The 19,688-nt window shown below is 40.1% G+C and overlaps 1 protein-coding gene across 1 annotated transcript in view; it reads right to left on the reverse strand.

The window, feature by feature from the left end:
- LOC137500509 (uncharacterized) overlaps positions 1 to 17,310 on the reverse strand; it is a 92,385-nt gene extending 75,075 nt beyond the window's left edge. Inside the window, exons 1-2 of the mRNA XM_068227432.1 lie at positions 17,184 to 17,310; positions 9,563 to 9,702 (exon numbers count right to left, since the gene is read on the reverse strand). Coding sequence (XP_068083533.1) covers positions 9,563 to 9,702; positions 17,184 to 17,310 — 267 coding nt within the window. The remainder of the gene's footprint in view (positions 1 to 9,562; positions 9,703 to 17,183) is intronic.
- Between the last annotated feature and the right edge of the window lie 2,378 nt (positions 17,311 to 19,688).

Consider the following 19,688-nt stretch of genomic DNA (forward strand, 5'->3'; position numbering starts at 1 on the left):
TACCTGGATATGATGGCTGGTTCAAGGTCCATTCTGACTACGTGGTTAGAATTGAGGAGCTATCTGATGGTGAGATAGCGGCCCCGGTCTAGAAAGCCAAGAATAACGACCGAGAGGATTCGTTGTGCTGACCACCCGGCACCTAGTAATCTGCAAGCCTGCGGGCTGGGCAGCGGTCGCTTGGTAGGCCCTTCAGGGCTGTAGTGCCATGGGGTTAGTTAGTTAGTTCCCTAAAGGTACAAGTAAACATGTTAATATCCATATAGGGGACAAGAGTACAAGACTTATATGCTTACTCGCTTTCTCTGGCTGCCCAGATACGGTATGCAATCATGTCACTGTCTTTTCAGTTACAGATTTTATTCCTTACCTGTGAAAAGGTATTTTACTCCCCTTCTTAAATCTCTGACTGCAATAAGCAGTGCAAGATATGACCATTTTTGCTATATTCCGGCAAACTAACGTCCTTCACTTATCACATTTACGAAAATACCTGCTGTTTTATGTTTGCAATACATTACAATTATACAGAAAAAGTCTCGTATATCGACAATGATTACTTGAAATTTCGCGCTTACGCCGACAGCCGGAGCATATCAAGACCGACTCCAATCCTCAGACCATAATATCACAAAAACATGGCGGCCGAAGTAGCCGGATTGCTCGGATTGGCTAACGCAGAAGTATCACGTAAAATGGAGGTAATTTAACGTGATAAATGAAACATCATAGGAAAAATAACTTTTTACGTATGAAAACGCTTCGCCAACAAGCACGCACCATATATAATCGACTAGAATCACATAGGCTATATTCTACTAGAAAAGAGAACAACAAGTCGATAATTTAGAAATTTAATTTAGTCAAATAACGTTTTCTCTTAAATTTCACTTCGCTCGATGGAGGAAAATGCATAATAAAACTGTTAAAATTACGGTATATTTATAACATCATTTTGAATGTTTCAAAATAAATTAAGGTGTGAATTTCCTCAATTTATTCGTTCTCGTAAGAATTATGAAACATAATTTGTTACCTTACTTTTTTTTGCTATGGGCTTTACGTCGCACCGACACAGATAGGTCTTATGGCGACGATGGGATAGGAAAGGCCTAGGAGTTGGAAGGAAGCGGCCGTGGCCTTAATTAAGGTACAGCCCCAGCATTTGCCTGGAGTGAAAATGGGAAACCACGGAAAACTATTTTCAGGGCTGCCGATAGTGGGATTCGAACCTACTATCTCCCGGATGCAAGCTCACAGCCGCGCGCCTCTACGCGCACGGCCAACTCGCCCGGTACCTTACTTTTGAAGTGGTGGACAATTTCTTATGTCTAGCACCCAATGAAAGGGAAGTACACCCTAAATAATAATGTTATTGGCTTTACGTCCCACTAACTACTTTTTTACGGTTTTGGAGACGCGGAAGTGCCGGAATTTATTCCTGCAGTAGTTCTTTTACGTTGCAGTAAATCTACTGACACGAGGCTGACGTATTTAAGCACCTTCAAATACCACCAGACTGAGCCAGGAACGAACCTGCCAACTCAGGATCAGAAGGCTAGCGCCTTAACCGTCTGAGCCACTCAGCCCAAGTACACCCGAAATGATTATGTTAACCTAGTAAACGGCCCTGGTAATGCTAACAAAATATTGACATATGGCATAGCAGCATTTCACACAATGATAGTAACCTTAGTAATGAAATATTCAGACACTTAAAGATATAATAGGTTTCTATCCATTAAGGAACATGAGTGCAAAATCTCTATTCACTCTAAACATTGATATTTAACCATATGGACGAGTTTCAGTTCGGTGTAATCTGCTTGATAATGGGTAAATCGCAAGGTGTTGGTAGTATTAAACCCTGCGTTACAAACCCAGCTAATCCCTCCAAGTCACTATTTCTTCTGTGTAACAGTATGCAGATTGCTCCACCTGTCACACTTAAAAGTGTTGTTATATTCTTATATTCCAAGATCTAGTCAAACATTTCAGCAGGCAAGCACAAATTATTGTGAAATACACTTGCATCTAAATCACTCGACACTTTAAAGCGCATAGATACTGACGGAATATCATTACACCAATTACATTCTATCTACATCATACTTTTTGAGGAACATGAAGAGGTTCACCGTTTGGAATTAGAGAAGTGTACCCTAACCTCAGACATATTCTCAAAATGATGTATGCACACTACAGTTTTGTCATCGACTTCAAAATAATCACCATGTAACTTATATTCCAAACCCATGTCTCCCTTAATGTTTTATTCCGTAGAGAAATTAATAATAGTCGTATGAGAGGCATTGCCATAGTTAGACTTAAATCGGGATCACAAATTGATCAAAACAAACGCATTCTCACATACTGTTTATAATTACAGATCCTAAGTGTCCATATACTCATATAAATATACTCGCACACTTATATTCTACAAATAAACTAACATCTATCGTCAAATTTAATTAAATTACACCGACTACATACGATAACAACAAGCCAAAACAAACCCTCATTTCCAACATGTCCGGCTACTCGATTCGCCATCTTTGAACGATCGAGAATAGCATTAAGGTCTGAGGATTGGAGTCGGTCTTGAGCATATTCAGCATAAATGCCCAAAGTAAACTGATATTTGTCCTGGCGCCGTGTTCTGCCAGCAGCGCCCTCTCTGTTTGTATGATCGAAGTTCTGTAACAACCTCCTTGGACTGCATTTCATCTCACTCATGATGCCTTTGTTAGATTTCCTATCAATGACTACAGTGTCCGCTAGTTTATTGTAACCTTCAGTTGACCTACAAGTGACTTCATAAACTTCAAACTGGTTTGTATTTCCGAAACAGTCAGCTATGGTATCCTTGTTAGTCTGTGGCAGGAACCTTCCTTCCTTTGAAGCGCTGCGTGCTGACAGTAGTAACGTCAGTGTCACCGTACAATATTGTTCAAATATGTGTGGTACTTCTGAATAGAATTTTGATGGCGTCATAATTGTCATTCCAGCGTTGTCCTCTCCTACTTTTAAATTGACGATGAAATTTTTCTCTAAGAATTCATAGTGCATTTCCTAGGTAATTTTCACCACTCTGAATTTGTTTATGCCAACTCCTACAACAGTCAGACACCGTGAACCGCTAGTTATTGCCGAGAGAATGTAAATCCGCACCTAGTACGATTAATTTGCAACGGAATTTATCGATATGTTGCTCAGACCATTCAGACGTCAGACCTTCGCTAAACAATGCATTCACATGCATTACTGGAGTCTCATCCTTCATAACTTATATTGTATTCAAGAGGGTGGTTTCTTCAGATATGTTTGGCTTTACGCTGCAAGTACGATTGACAATAACAATCAATGCAGCATAAATATTTCTTTCTACAAGTAAAAGTGTGCAAGCTATTCCGGCAGACGATTGGTGCAGCTAGAAAACCTGTTTCGTCTGATAATACGTAGCAGTGTCTAGTGAAATGTTTTACCTGTCCCTGGTGGTAAATATGTAAAAAAGAAACCACTACTAAGTTAATGCACGTTCCATTTAACACATGAAGAACTACATCAGAAGCTAGTTTTTCTTCAACCTCTTGCGATTTCACTATGTCAAGGGATGCTTTTCTCGATAGCACACCTACAGATTTCCATCTGGTAACATAAGTTTCTTCATATCTGACCCTGAGACTTAAGGAGTTAACTGCTTCTACAGTACAACTACACATTGTTGATAACATTCTTCAGAATATAAGCGCAAAACTCCAAATATTGCAGCTCTTATTCTGTTGGTTCCAAGATTAGGGACAGTTATCAGGTTTTCCGAAACACATATGATTGCAAAGAAAATTTACAAGTAACTTGCCATTTACGTAGAATTTGCTTCGAATAAAATACTAGATTAAATTTAACCTCCTCGAACAAGTCCACGTTTCACTAAGGACTTGCACAAAACTTAACTCAAGGTCTTTCTTCTCAGAATTTCGAGCCCGTTCTCCGTCGCTTAAACCAATTATCTTTCCCCATAGAGCATAATAAATTGTAGCATTCTCAAGATTAGTTTTCCTCCACGTTGAAACTCAGATTAAGTTCAAAATGAGCAGTTAGTGACATGCCATTGCCTACTGTTCCTGACATTTTTTAGGAAAATGCACAGGTGATATGAATACTGTATCCGATTTTTCTGACATGGTGAATTCACTGAAACTTCTCATTGCTTTCAGGGCAATTTATTCTCCATCTTCAAACTTCCTTAATGCTATGTGAACGCTGATTACACAATACAGACAATCACTCACACATTTTGTTATAATCTCAAACAACCTTGGGTTGATATCCTTATCACGTAATGCTATACGTAAATGCTCGATGATAACATATATTGGGCATATTTTTGAACCTGTATCCAATGGAAGTATAAAACGAGCATGCGGATTTCAGTTATGTAAGTTATATACAACCATCACTCTACGGAAAGTGGATAACAGGATTAGAAAGGTAAGCATATTTTAAATGAATTCGGACACTGGAGATGACGTAGAAAGTTGTAAATGCAGCCAATTACTTGTGTGACTGCTTCGATATACAATAAATCCTTCATTGTGGCTGGGTCAATACTTTGAAATTCACACCCAGCTCTAAGTCAATAAAAAGAATTCAAGACTGCGTGTAGAGATTACCTGATTGTTCCGTGTGATTTGTGACGAATGATAGTTTGTGTGGTTGTGGTAGGTAGGCTGGTAACATTGGCATTTACTGTAGTGTAAACGTACGTAATATTTAGCTTTTAACTCATATACATAGATCAGTATTTATGGCCACACTTGTATTTCCATTACTTTATTATGTATTGGGTTTTGTTTATGCATTGATTATATTTTATTTCTATGTTACTTTTTATCATTATGACTTTTCTCTTTCTTTTTTACCTTTATGCTCCGGATTTCTATTTATCGTACTTGTTGAGCTTTCCATCTTTATTATGTGTTCTCCAAATTTGTTATTCTGCTTAGTTGTTTTATAACAGAGTGTTATTTCTTTCATATATGTATTATCTTGTAATTTACGTGGTTAAGTGAAAGGAGGGATAAGGTTCCATTAAACGAGCGGACATTGTAGTCATTGATATTAAATCTAACAAAGGCATCATTTTCGATCCAACATTCAGATTTGAGCGGGATGAAATGCAGTCCAAGGAGGTTGTTACAGGACTTCGTTTTTACGGGACAACAGTTCATAATAGCCTACGGGACGCAAAATTTTCACCTCAAATACGGGATGTCTCGTAAAATATGGGACAGGTGGCAACCCTAGTATACACTTCAAGACCTCGTTCAAGCGACCGAAGAAGGATTTGCTGTCGTTGCTGGTTGGATGGACATAGTGTGACCGCACGAAATATACTGTACATCTGTTAAATGCCGTGTATTTTGTGTGATTGTAATGTGTATGTTTATGTATATTTATATTGTATCAACGCTCTGACACGCAATAATAATAATAATAATAATAATAATAATAATAATAATAATAATAATAATAATAATAATAATAATAATAATAATAATGACAATAGGGACTATAGGATTAAGGGTAGATTATTAAAATCAATCAAATGAATTTATGTTGATAATAGGGCTGCATTGAGAATTGACAGTATAATTTCTCAGGGTTTTTTTCTTTTGCTATTTGCTTTACGCCGCACCGGCACAGATAGGTTTTATGGCGACGATGCGGGAGAAAAGGCCTAGGAATGGGAAGGAAGCGGCCGTGGCCTTAATTAAGGCATAGCCTCAGCATTTGTCTGGTGTGAAAATGCGAAAACACGGAAAACAATCTTCAGGGCTGCCGACAGTGGGATTCGAACCCACTACCTCCCGGATGCGAGCTCACAGCTGCGCGCTCCTAACCGCACGGCCAAGGTACTTACAGGGGTTAGATAAGGCTGTACCTTTTCACCTTTACTGTTCATAGTTCACATGGATCATCTGCTTATTATTATTATTAAGCGTATGGAATTTACAGAATGGACAAGTATATACAATATTATACAAACGAAAAACCTGCAAAGAATACATGGTAAGTAGGGAACAATTACACATGGATATCTAAATTGTTTATCCACTGCACTAGGGATTCTGAGACATCAGCAAAGTCTTTCCGGTCTCCACCATAAGCACGCAGAGGGCATTCGTCCATTATATGATGCATGGTCTGGACTAATGCACCACAATCACACGCTGGAGATTCCCCGAAGCCCCACTGGTGAAGGGAGAATGCAGATCTTCCACAATTAGTGCGAAACCTGTTTAGTGATGCCCACGTTCTTCTTGGCAAACTGAAACCAGCTGGGGCGTGGTTCGGATTAAAGAGGCTTGGCCACTCCGGAGCTGTACGAATCCATTGCTCTTTCCATTCCTCTTGTAAATTGAAACCAGCATCCATTAGATTCTTAGCTGTTTTCATTGGTGGCTTACGGGATTTCAGCCTTTGTCTCCAGAGGTCTGCAACATCTCTGTGGATAGGTAGAGTTGGATTGGACATGATCTTATCATATTCTTGAACAAGGGCTCTTGAACGTCGCAGGCTTGGTGGAGCAATGTGGGACAGGACTGGCAGCCAGTGCGTTGCAGTAGGCTTCAGAGTACCAGAGATGATACGCATGGTGGTGTTAAGTTGTACATCAACTTTCTTCACGTGGCAACTGTTAAGCCATACTGAAGAGCAGTATTCAGCTGCAGAATACACAAGGCCAAGCCCAGTGCGTCGTAATGTGTCCGCTGAAGCACCCCATGAAGTTCCACACAATTTAAACAGAATATTATTACGTGATCTCAACTTAGATCCGAGGTTTACAAGATGCTTTCTATAAGATAGGGTTCGGTCTAGCGTTACCCCGAGGTACTTTGGATTAGGATTGTGCTTTAGCACTGAGCCATTGAAGCATACTTGGAGTTTTGTAGTAGCCAACTTGTTGTGGAGATGGAAGCAAGCAGATTCTGTCTTATTCATGCTGGGTTGTAGTCTCCAGTTTCGGAAGTAACAGCTAAGTGTATTCAGGTCAGACGTCAGGATGACCTCGGCATGGCTGAGATCTGGATGTTGAATGGCAATGGCTGGTCGTCTGCATAGGAAAATTTTAATGATTTTGTCTCAGGGTTATCCTATATGTAGAGATTGAATAGAAGAGGTGCCAATACTGATCCCTGGGGAAGACCAGTCTTTTAGTTTCCTAAGACGACTAATGTCATCATACATGACGACACGGAAGAGCCTTTCGGTTAGCATATTGTTGATCAGTGTGGTTACAGTTTTGCAAGGGATGACTCGTTGCAGCTTCAACATCAACCCTTGCCTCCACACAGTATCATATGCAGCCTTTAGATCTACAAAGACTACAGATGTTTTAGTACCCCTTTGAAAACCAGCTTCAATGTGAGTTGTTAGTGCTAGCACCTGGTCAACACAGCTTCGGTTCTGCCTGAATCCAGCTTGCTCTACTGGGATCATTTCATTAATGGCCGAACTAATACTATTGTACACAAGTCTCTCAAGGAGTTTATAGCAAACACTCAGCAATGCTGTTGGACGGTAGCTATCGACTTGGTCTTCCGGTTTACCGGGTTTCAGAATTGCAATGATCTTGCTTACCCGAAATTCATATGGCAGATGTCCAGACGATAATATATTAGAGTAGAATTTAGCCAACCAGAGCCTTGTGTTTGGACTACTATGTATCAGAAACTCAGGAAATATCCCATCAAAGCCAGCAGCTTTACCTGGTTTGAGGCTTTTAATAGCAGTATCTACTTCCAGATGTGAAAATGGTTCCGAGTATATGGAGTTCTCCTGCAAGTTGCTTTTCTGTTGTTTGAGCTGAAAGGTATAAAGACGCACGGAGGGATTCGGTTAGGTGAAAATATAGTAAGCAGTCTGGCCTACGCTGACGACATAGTCTTAATGGCAGATTGTGCCGAAAGCAGGCAGCCTAATGTTTGATGCAACGAGTATGGTATGAAAATTAGCCTTTCTAAGACGAAGTAGGTAAAAAAAAAACCAAGATAATTGAATGACAGATCGGGAATACAAAACTGGAACTGGTAAATAATGTCAATTATTTAGGAAGTATGTTCTGTCAGGCTGGTAGCATAGTAAGTGAGATTGAATCAAGATGCATTAAAGCTAATGGAGTGAGCTCGCAGTTGTGAACAACAGTATTCTGTAAAAAGGAAGTCAGCTCCCGGACCAAACTATCATTACCTCGGTCTGTTTACAGGCCAGCTTTGTTTTATGGGAGTGAAAGCTGGGTAGACTCAGGATATCTTATTCATAAGCTGCAAGCAGAAGTAGCAGACACAAAAGTAGCGGGAATGATTGCTGGTACTAACAGGTGGGAACAAAGGCAGGAGGGTACCCGGAATCAGGAAATAAAGGCTGTTAGAAATGAACTGGATGCATGAAGCTGTACGCATAAACCGGCTTCATTGGTGTGGACATGTGAGTCGAAATGAGGACGATAGTTTACCTAGGAAAATAATGGACACTGTTATGGAGGGTAAGAGGGTTAGAGGGAGACCAAGACGACGTTGGTTAGACTCGTTTTCCAATTATTTAAAGATAAGAGATATAAAACTGAACGAGGACAAAGAGAGGATTTTGGCGGCGATCAGTAAATTCACAGAGGCTTGCAGACTGAATGCTGAATGGCATAACAGTCTATAATGAATATGTATGTATGTATGTATGTATGTATGTATGTATGTATGTATGTATGTATGTATGTATGTATGTATGTAGGTATGCATGTATGTGCGTGTAATAATAATGAACAAATCGCCTTTATCTGAGGATGTGATTCTTTTATAGCATGTGAATGTGAAGAAATGAGCTTTGATTGACTCACGCACGTGCATTAGGTACCCCAAATCCCGTCCTCGCGCCTAATTTCGTCCCTCTAGGATTTCCAGTTTGAACGCTAGTACCTAATGTTTAGCCACGCCCACACGTGTAACCTCATCCCGTTGTTTTATTGTGAGAGTGAGTTGTGTGCACCACGTTCAGTCTCAATATACAAGCAGGATTCATTTTTCATGCTAAGCTGAGTTAGTGCAGCATTCAAATTAAGAGCCTGTTATTCCCAGAGTGAGCTCTGATATGTGTACGAAATACAGTACTGGACTGCATTTCAGTCGTGTGGTGTAGTTCCTGGCGTGTAATCGCTACAGTGAGGTGGCTGGCGTGAGTTACTGTAGCAGCCTTCAAGTAATTCATTATAGGGAACGTATTTGGTAAGACAGAAAGGAAAAATATATTAAAATTAATTGTAATTTTCATAAATTTGGTGAGGGACGAAATTACGAACACATTTTTGGTAGTTTGGTTTTTATAGTGTTTATGTTTTTCTCAAATATTGACTACTTTACGTTGTAAAGTTTAATTGTAATTTTCACCTAAGTGGAGAATATATTCGATACTATACATACCAATTTCTAGCCTTATCCATAATATTCCTGAATTTCTACAAGTCCCAACCTGCTAAGGGGACGAAATATGGGTCCCGTATACTCACCGCTACAAGCCGATGACCCGACTCATTCCTCCAACTGGACACCGAGAATTTCAATATTGTGGACCGGTCACACTGCGCGGAGACGGTCCATGACTCTATAATCATCGCCAGTAAAACTAGAGAGAGCAGCATGGTTTTGCCTGAAGAAAAATCAACATTGTTTTAATTAATATTGGTCAGGATGGAACTGAAATCCCTTCAATACAGCGGAAGAGAAGTCAGTGATACAGGTAACAATGATAAATCTCTGAAAAATCGTTCAGAACTTCTACATCAATTCCCATGATCGTCCTCGTTCAGTTGCATATCGTGAGGTACTTGACATGTGACCACGATGTTGCCAATACTTAACGCAAACCACCTGACTAAGCTGCCTCAGTGGTAGTGTCCGATTGATGATCCCCTATAAGGTAGTCAATATTCGAAGGACGGTCAAATATATTAACACCATATGTTATTGTTATGGGTATATTACAGATATCTGGAGAAGAACGAAGTGTCACGTGACATAAGTAAATTAGCGTCATTCCACTATAAATCCACTTTCGTTGCTAGATAGCATCACAATCAGAATGTCGAAATCGATAGCAATGCCAGCCAGATGGCACCACTTGAAAAGGTATGCGTCTCGGTAGCTGAGTCTATACGATTGTTTCTTTGTACCACCTTGCAGAATAATCAACAAATTTTGAAACTGAATCCGTCAATGTGTTTGAAGTTCCACTGAATTGTTAATAACGAGGAAATTCTGAGCACTGGGAAGAACCTAACACAATCTTTCATCTCTACAATGTAACTTAATCTGCGCTTACCTGGTCAGTAGCTACTGCCTCAGTCCAGGTATTAGAGAACTGTACGTAACGCCGATACTTGTGGTAATTTTGTGAACGAAATAGAATATAACTGACTAACAAGATGCCCGTGCTTGCTACAGCTTTTATTTTATTTTTCACAACTTGCTTTACGTCGCACTGACACAGATAGTTCTTATAGCGACGATGGGACAGGAAAGGCCTTGGGGTAGGAAGGAAGCGGCCGTGGCCTTAATTAAGGTACAGTCCCAGCATACTGTATGCCTGGTGTGAAAATGGGAAAGAATGGAAAACCACTTTCAGGGCTGCCGTCAGTGGGGTTCGAACACACTATCTCCCGGATGCAAAAGCTACGGTTTTGAAATTAAAGTTATCTTTAAAAGTCTCCAGTTTTGGAGAGTTCAACGTTGGGTGAACCTGTAAAACTCACCCTCAGTTTGTATGTCAAACGATTTCAGAAACATTAATATATTTGTCATCAGGCCCCACCCCCGATCAAATCCCCTTAGGGGTGTATTAAGACTACTCCTTATTCAAAATATAAGACATAGATGATCAACAATCAGGTAAAATATCAACCCCTTCAAAGGGTTTCAGAGAAATTATTCTCGTCACGGAGCTTCACCAACGACTTGCCCCTCCAGTCAAAATCAATTAGGGATGTACTACTTCAAGACCTCTTCTTACATAAAATCTAAGAGTGAGGAGCACCACTCATGTGAAATGCAGGCGTGGTTCTGCCTTTAGGTCACATGGTCACGTGCCCCTCGACCGATTAAAACTATTATAAAAATCAGAACAACATTGTGCACGATTAGTGTCACGACCATCTTCAGTGAGTTCAAGAGGCTATGATTCACCGTGGTTGTTCTTGTTCTAGCAGCCCTGGACTAAACTAAGCAACATAGTAAAGGTCTAATCCTGGATGGGACCGACTCGTTCTTATACCTGAACATCATCCCCTCATTCTGCGAGCTGTGAGGGGTGAAGGGAGTTATGACAAATTCCATTGACCCGGTCACAGTATTTCTACGACGAGACACTTCACCGCTAGTTCGTATTTTGAACTTACTTCTCCTACAGCCTACTAGCCTACTAGATAGCACCCAGCAACTTTCTTGTCGACATATGTATTATTAACGCGCGCAAAAGTAGTGTTTATAGCAAACCTGTGCTTACCTTGTACGTCCGTTAGATTAATCGTGTCCATCGGTGTCGATGTTCATTGCAAGTCTGAAAAATGTGTGAAGATTAGTGTGATGTATCTGAGTGTATTCCTGTGCGAGCATAAGTGTTTTTAAAATGAATCAAGTGAGCTACTTAACCATACGTAAGGAAGTTACCTGAAGAACAAGATATGGCACTCCACAGACTTGATATAAAAAAGGAAAGTCTCCCCCCCGAAGATTGACGGAAGGAAACTACACGAAATTATGAGAAATCGATCCTTTCAGTCGTGGTGTCAGCTACCACATAAAGGAAAAGGAGTAGTGTTATATTCAGACTGCCCGAAAGCAAACTCCTGGATGCCTCATAAATCACCTCTGTCCTCCTCTGAATACATGAATGCAGTGAAGATGACATGCAACCTCACCGCAGTCAGGTCGGTTCCCGGTAGGTCATTCAACACAACCCGTTGCCGCCAAAATGGCTGCAAGGAGACAGAAACCCTTGGACATGTGTTGGGATTCTGCCGGAGCACTGAACTAATGTGCAACCACAGCCACCACCGTGTAAGATCGTCGATTGCTCAAGGCTTGAGTCAGCATGGATGGGAGGTATACGAGGAGGTTCAATGCATCTCTACTGATGACTCTAATCGGAGGGCGGACATCGTAGCCATCAACAGAGAGGTGGTCTTAGATCCCACCATTCGCTTTGAAAGGGACCTGGATCAGGCTCGGGATGTGGACCTAGAAAAGCAAGCTATTTATATTCCATGCTTGCCTTACCTTTCATCTAAGTATAAAATACCTATCGATCGGTGGATTGTCAGAGGCCTGCTATTCGGAGCAAGAGGGGCCCTCCCTAGTCAGACATCGAACTTCTTACAAAAATTGGAAGTTCCATTCTGTGAGTTAGAAAAAATAGTAATACAGATACTGAGGGACTCCGCAAATCATTCATTTCCATCTGTACCTGAGAACGTGATTGACATTTCTCCCCCACTAACCCCGGGAAAAAAGATGATAACAGCTTCAACGATTAAATCTTCATTTCTTGATATTTTAAAACTCCATTCGAATTGAAACTGTATTCCGGATCCAAATGGTCACCCTCATTGGAGAACGGACGATTTATTTCTTTAATAAATCTCTCTCTCAAGCAAATTCGCTTAATTACGAAAACAGATTATTAACTAAAGAAACGGGCCGACCAAGACCAGAGCTTAGCATAAATCAAGTGTTCAAAGATAAAAATAGAACCTACAATCACAGTTTTATATGCAAGAAATAAAAAGGTAAGATTAATTTAATTGATTTGATTCCTAGTGTTCCTAATATGTTGAACGTGCCCCACCTATTTTTATCATCACGAGCCGCCACTGGTGAAATGTTTAACTTTGTAAGTTTAACTCTATCATAGAAATGAATATATTTGACATGAGGTCTCACACTGCGCTCTCCCCCTCCCCACCACCCCCACTAATAACCAATATTCAAAATCCCTTTGGGACGTATTGTTTTAAAACCACTTGTTATTTTAAATGTAAGAATGAAGAGCGCCAATGACGTGAGATATTAACTTCGTAAGTCAAACGGTTTCAGAAAATGTAATATTTTGTTATCAGGACTTATCCAGGTCAGAACAATTCACGAGCGCATCATTTTAAGACCAATTCTTACACACAATTGAAGACAGCGAGGAGGAAACATCATGTAAAATTTCAACTTTGTACATCATGCGGATTCAGAGAAATTATTATTTTTCTCATCAGGCCTCACATCCCGGTCAAAACCCCTTACTGGTGCATTGCATTAAGAACGCATCTTACTTGAAATGCAAGACAAAAAGGAGGAATCATCATGTGAAATTTCAACCTCGTATATCAAACGATTTCAGAGATATAAATACTTTCTTTTTCGACTCTTAACTCCCATTTAAATCTTAAGGGCTGAAAATTTTTCTAAAATTATCTTATTTCATTTCTAGTACATAAAGGAGGAATCGTTCAGTGAAATTTCAACTTTGTCCCGTGAACGGTTTCGGAGTAATGAATATTTTGGTTTTCAGGGTTTTATTCCCGTTTCACCCCCCTTAGATGTGGAATTTTTTGAAACCCTCCCTTAGTAGGTGCCCACATTGTAGTGGAAATGTATCCCCATAAGATTTCAGATTACAGTACCCTGCAGGGTACAGACCTGCCAGATCTGTTCAAGGATATCAGATTCAATCACACTTGCCTTATTAAGGAAGATACCGTATTATTGTAGGGGAACAGAAATGCGACTAGCCCACACTGGAAGTTCCTATGCTTTATAACTTGCGATCGCGGAGATTCTTTCTAGCTAATGAAGACACAGTGGAAGCTCCCTACTTGTACAGTAAGTGTGGTCGCTTTACGGAGGAGTGTTCTGATAAAGGTGATCAGTAGGTGAAATGAAGAGGGCAATTTTATATATAACCAGCATTTGTATCTGTTCTTCGCACGGGAATTTGCAACGGATTACATGTTTCCTTCAGGAATGTATGAGAAGTAACATGGCTCTATTCATAGGTTTATTGCGATATGCTAAAATATTTCCCCACGAAAGCGCGTGGCAGTAACGCGAAATATGATTAAGCTGAACAAAGTCGAGGGAGAGAGAATGAGGACGATTTCTGAATTTATTGTACGGAACAGTCCTGGTTCGTAGTTGTGCGAAATTCTCCGTGGTTCTCAGGTTGCATATAGTATCTCTGACCACTGGCGTGGCGGTCTAACGTTGATGATACCTCCCTTAATATCTGCCCTACCGAAAAGAATAAAATGGCTCTAGAGGTTTTTTTTTCTCGTTACCCACCTTGCACGAGATGTACCACGGGACTTGGATTAAAAATACCATTTTTCGTATTCATCTGCGTTTTTATCCGTCGTACGATAAATACGTGCATGACATAAAGGAACGTAAATGACCTCTCCTTAAACGTTTGTAATATACAGCCTTTCGATAAACCTAACGCTCACGAAAATATTCGAGAGTAATCTTCCTATAAATACCAAATCCATGTGATTACCACGACATCATATGCATATGCATCATATGCATATGAATATACAAACAGATAGATAACCAGACGGGCAGACACCAAAGGGAAAAGTTCTACCTCATTTTCCTCGGTGTTCAGTTACATTAGGTGGGGCGAATTTTCAAGCCGAACGAAGCATAATGCGTCGTTTGATTTTCTCCTGTTATGGATCATTCTGAGAGAGTGTCCGTCACTGGCAGTAGAGTATGAAGCCCGTGGAAAATAATAATGTTCTCCGTCGTTTAAAGAGTAAGCGAAATTTTTCTCATAACAACAATATTATTTTAAATTAAGGCGTTTCGCATATACTGTAGCCTATAGATTTACAACAGTGTAAGATGAAATCGAAAACAAACTCTTCTGTTCTTCCTATAAACCCTCAGACTATTGAGTGGTTTTAAAATGATATGCATATTGAAACCTGCTCCTGGATGAATAGACACCAAATACCAAATTTGGTTGAGATATAATAAGTAGTGTAAGATAAAATTGAAAATAAATCTCTTGTGGTCTTTCTATAAATCCTTAGTGTATTGAGTGGATTTTAAATTATATTCATATTTGATCCTGCTCCTGGATGAGTAGATCATAAATATGAAGTTTGATTGAGATACAATCAATAGTGTAAGAGAAAATTGAAAAAACCCTTGTGTTCTTCCTGTAAACCCAGTCTATTCAAGGATTTTTAAATGATACGTATATCGAAACCTGCCCCTGGATAATTAGACTCTATATATGAAGTTTTGTCGAGATCAGACAATTAGACAAACAGACACGAAAGCTAAACACTACTGATACGATCTTGAGTTGACCGAAAACGGGTAAATATATCAAAATATGGCGAAATAAATGACATTACAGACAGCGGACTCCCCACAACTGTATACATAAGACTATAAATACAGTAGCCTATATCAATGATTAGCGTAGAAGTACTAAGACACACGTTATAACCGCTAACACAAAAATCACTGGCAATAATTGCACAAACACAATTAATTAATGACATTTATTTTATAATAATTCCCTAAACATCTGTTGCTTGGAAAAAACAGTCCAGCCGAGTGAGCTAGCCGTGCTGTTAATGTTATGCATTTCAGCGTTTAGTCTGCAACCCTCTGTGATTTTACTAAGAATTTGGCCGCTTTCAGTTCTATAACTTTTATCTTTAAATCATTACAAACTAAGTCTAACCATCGTCGTCTTGGTCTCCCTCTATTTCGCTTACCCCCCATTCTGCTAGGTAACCTATCCTCCTCCATTCGCCTCACATGATCCCACCACCGTAGTCGCTCCATGCGTACAGTCTCATCCATTAAGTTCCCTCCATACTTTGTTCTCACCTGTTTGTACCAGCGATTACACTTGCTACTCTCATGTCTCTCACTTCGAACTTATGCATACGATAACATGAGTCCACCCAGTCTTCACTACCGTAATGCAAAGTTGGTCTGAAAACAGACTGGTTTAAAGATAATTTCGTCGTGGAGCTGACTTCCTTCTAACAGAATACTCTTGATTGCAACTGCGAACTCATTGCATTAGATTCGCTGCACACTTCCTGGGAAGACACACACATCCTAAACTCTTAAAATTATCTACCTGTTCCAAGTACGTATTCCCAAACTTACATTCCGTTCTCTTAGGTTTCTTACCTACTGATATCACCTTAGTATTGGAAAAGTTAATTTTTATTTCCTACTTATTGCCATTAAAGCCAAGTCGTCGACATGCTTACTACATTTCGATATAACTGAATTCCTCCTGGTCACTTTATATCTTTCAGTAGATAATCCATATAAACTATGAACAACAAAGGTGAACCAAGAAAACATTCTAGCATCAATTCTCGCCGTTGCCCATTTGTCAAGATAAATGGCTTTGGCTGGTTTTAATAACCTACCCTCAATCCCGCAGTCCGCTGTAAGGCGAACAACTTTTCTCTGGTACTTTGGCGTGTTTTCTAGATATACGGAACATAAAAATGGCAGCTTATTCCTCTAGTATCGTTCTTAAAATCACCTGTCACATATTGGCAATCTGATCTTGACAGCTCCTCTGTGGTCTGAAACCACACTGGTTTTCATTCAACATACTCTCAACTACTGACCGAATCCTCCCTTTCAAACTGCCAGCGAACAACTTATCAATGAAATACCTCCACAGTTGTTGCAGCCCTTTCTGTCCCCTTGCTTGCAGCTATTGCGTTCGTCCTATCTGAAGGTACCTTACTAAAATTCCATGATAACCTTAATTTTCTATTAAGCTATTTCATCCCCGTCTCCCCAATACACTTCACCATTTTAGGTCTAATTTAATCTATTACAGTTGCTTTACGACAATGGTGATTATTTACCATCGTCTCCAATTCTTCAAGCCTAATTTCACAGACTTTTTGTCCTCCTCCTGATGAGCTCGGGTTTTCGCGACATCGACAGAAACATTCACATTTACATTGAGAAGATTTTCAAAATACTGCATTCCCCCGTCCAGTGATTTTCTGGGATCTATTATGAGTTCAACCGATTTACCAAAATGAAACCAGAAAAATATGCAGTCCAATCCAACACCTTACTCACCAGTAAATTCACGGAAGTTGAGAATGGAACATAACAAATATCTACTGTGCCTTATTTTATATAACGATGACGGGAAGTCTTTAGGATTCCCTGTGAGAAGCGAGAGAGCATTGGATGAGCGGGACATTTTATCGTGGCCATATGATAACGAGGTCAGAGTGTGTCCACATTGTGTCATCCTTGACACTGTAAGCGTCATGACCATGTAAATATTCTATTGATATGAAATTGCAGCAAGAAGAGCGAAACATCCCCCGCTCAGAACGTGTAGTTAAAGTCTCCCAATATCCGTAACACGGGCACTAATTGAGGACACAATTAAGTGGAAAAAATTCCAGCACTCAGGTAAGGGCCCCGTGGTCACCAATCCGCTTCTGCATGTCACCTCTTTGGACAGGCAGGAGATACCGTGGGTGTTATTCTACCACCGCACCCACAGGGGGTAAAGATTATGAAAGCAAACTGGTTCGAAGTGGTTTACCACAAGTGTTATACCACTCCTATAAAAGTGAGACACGATAAGTGTAGCCCAATATTCACAAAATGCCTAAGTATTCTTCTTCTACTTTTATAATCTGCTTTACGTCGCACCTTCACACATAGGTCTTATGGAGACGATGGGATAGGAAAAGGATAGGAGTGGGAAGGAAGCGGCCATGGTCTTAATTAAGGAACAGCCCCAGCATTTGCCTGATGTGAAAATGGGAAACCACGGTAAACCATATTCAGAGCTGTGGACAGTGGGGTTCGAAGCCACTACCTCTGGAAATCAAGTTCATAGCTACGTGACTCAAGCTACTTCTCTTCTTCTTCTTCTTCTTTCGGTCTTCTTCTTCTTATTATTATTATTATTATTCATCTTCTTCTTCTGCTTCTTTGATGACGAGGTTGATGAGGAATGTGATGAGTATTATTTTGAATTATTTTCTTGCCAAAAGCCAAATGAAGACTAGCCCTACAAATTGCGATCGTCAGTTTTCAAACAATGTTGACATAAACATTATGTAGATGTAGGTTTGTACCATTCTGTGGGGGCAATGTGCTGCATCCGCGCTATCCCCTGCCTCACCTAAGAGGGGATAAAAGGGACTCTCGATTTCGGAGCGTTGGTTGACGACCACGAGGCGCTTAGCTGTGTCTTGTCATTGCTTTCACTTACTTGTACTGGGCTTCTATGCCAACCAACGTCCCTTGGTCAACTCTTGTTCTTTTCTGCCCCCGACAGTTTTAGAGATTCGAGGCTTAGGGAGTCTTTCATTTCTACGAACTTCGTGGCCTTTGTATTTCTTTGACCGATACCTTCATTTTTCTAAGTGTTGGATTCCTTCCATTCTTTTAGTTCTGATTAGTGATAATAGCGGATGGTTGTCCAGTTGTACTTCCTCTTAAAACAATGATCAGCAACACAACAACCACTGCCACCACTCTGTACTATTTAGCTGCATGGGTTATCCATAAACTAGTTAGAGTAGCTAAGAACATCACTCGAGTTGTATATGTGAAGAAATTACTGCGTGAATAGATAACAACAGTTGGCAAATATAATTTAATGCACTCAACTAACGAGGCATTCAATGTTTGTCAACATGCTGGGGTATTCTTTCAGAAACGTAGTGAACCATTCTGTTTATTGGGACAAATGTATTAATTTGAGTATTGGATATTGGAATCACACTAGGCCACCCACGAAGCCAATGTCTTACAGTATATGTCATAAAGGGGTCCAGAAGAGGCGTTCTTGTGTGAAGTGTGTGCGAGTGTCATTATGAGAAATCTCCAGAAACCCATTAAAAGGAGTTATGTCCCAAGCCAAGCCTCTTGATGAAGATTGGGGACGCTTCCCAGATCCCGGCTAAACTTATTATAGGAGGGAAGAAAGAATTAAATTAATATCTTTGGTTACGGAAGAGTTGCATTGGATTTGAGACAAGAGTTGCAACCTGGATAATCTCTGCTTTATTTTGATATGCATTAGGGCTGCATTCATTAATGCATTCGCTAATTAGAGCTCATAATATATTTGATGTGGGAAGACTTCGCGGGCGCGCGAAGATTGCACGCAGTCAAGCGGCTTGATGACGCGATCCGGGATTATATAATAAGGCCACCGGGCATATCAGAGTCATTCTTGGACCAAAAGGCTGCTTGAACGAATCGTCATACTGCGTGTTGGTACTGAGAACAACGCTTTGTCTTCGAGCTACACCTACTACCCGTACTGCTATTTCTGCAAGGAAGTAAGTAATCAACTTGAATATTCAGATGAATTTAAGATTTTACCTGTGAGAATATGCTATGGGGAGATGAGGTACTGCTTATAAGAGACTAATGAACTAGTAGCTTCATATTTCTATGAGGTCAAGTTATTACGGACGAAAGGCTAGAATTAATATTGGCTCAGGTTAGGAATTCTGAAACTATTTGTTGTCCGTGTGATAGGGTGAAAGAACAGTGACTGAGAGGAGTGAAGAAACTATTGTGTACCAGGTTAAAACTCTGAACGAG

This window comes from Anabrus simplex, chromosome 4 (genome assembly GCF_040414725.1).
Source record: "Anabrus simplex isolate iqAnaSimp1 chromosome 4, ASM4041472v1, whole genome shotgun sequence".
NCBI lineage: Eukaryota > Metazoa > Arthropoda > Insecta > Orthoptera > Tettigoniidae > Anabrus > Anabrus simplex.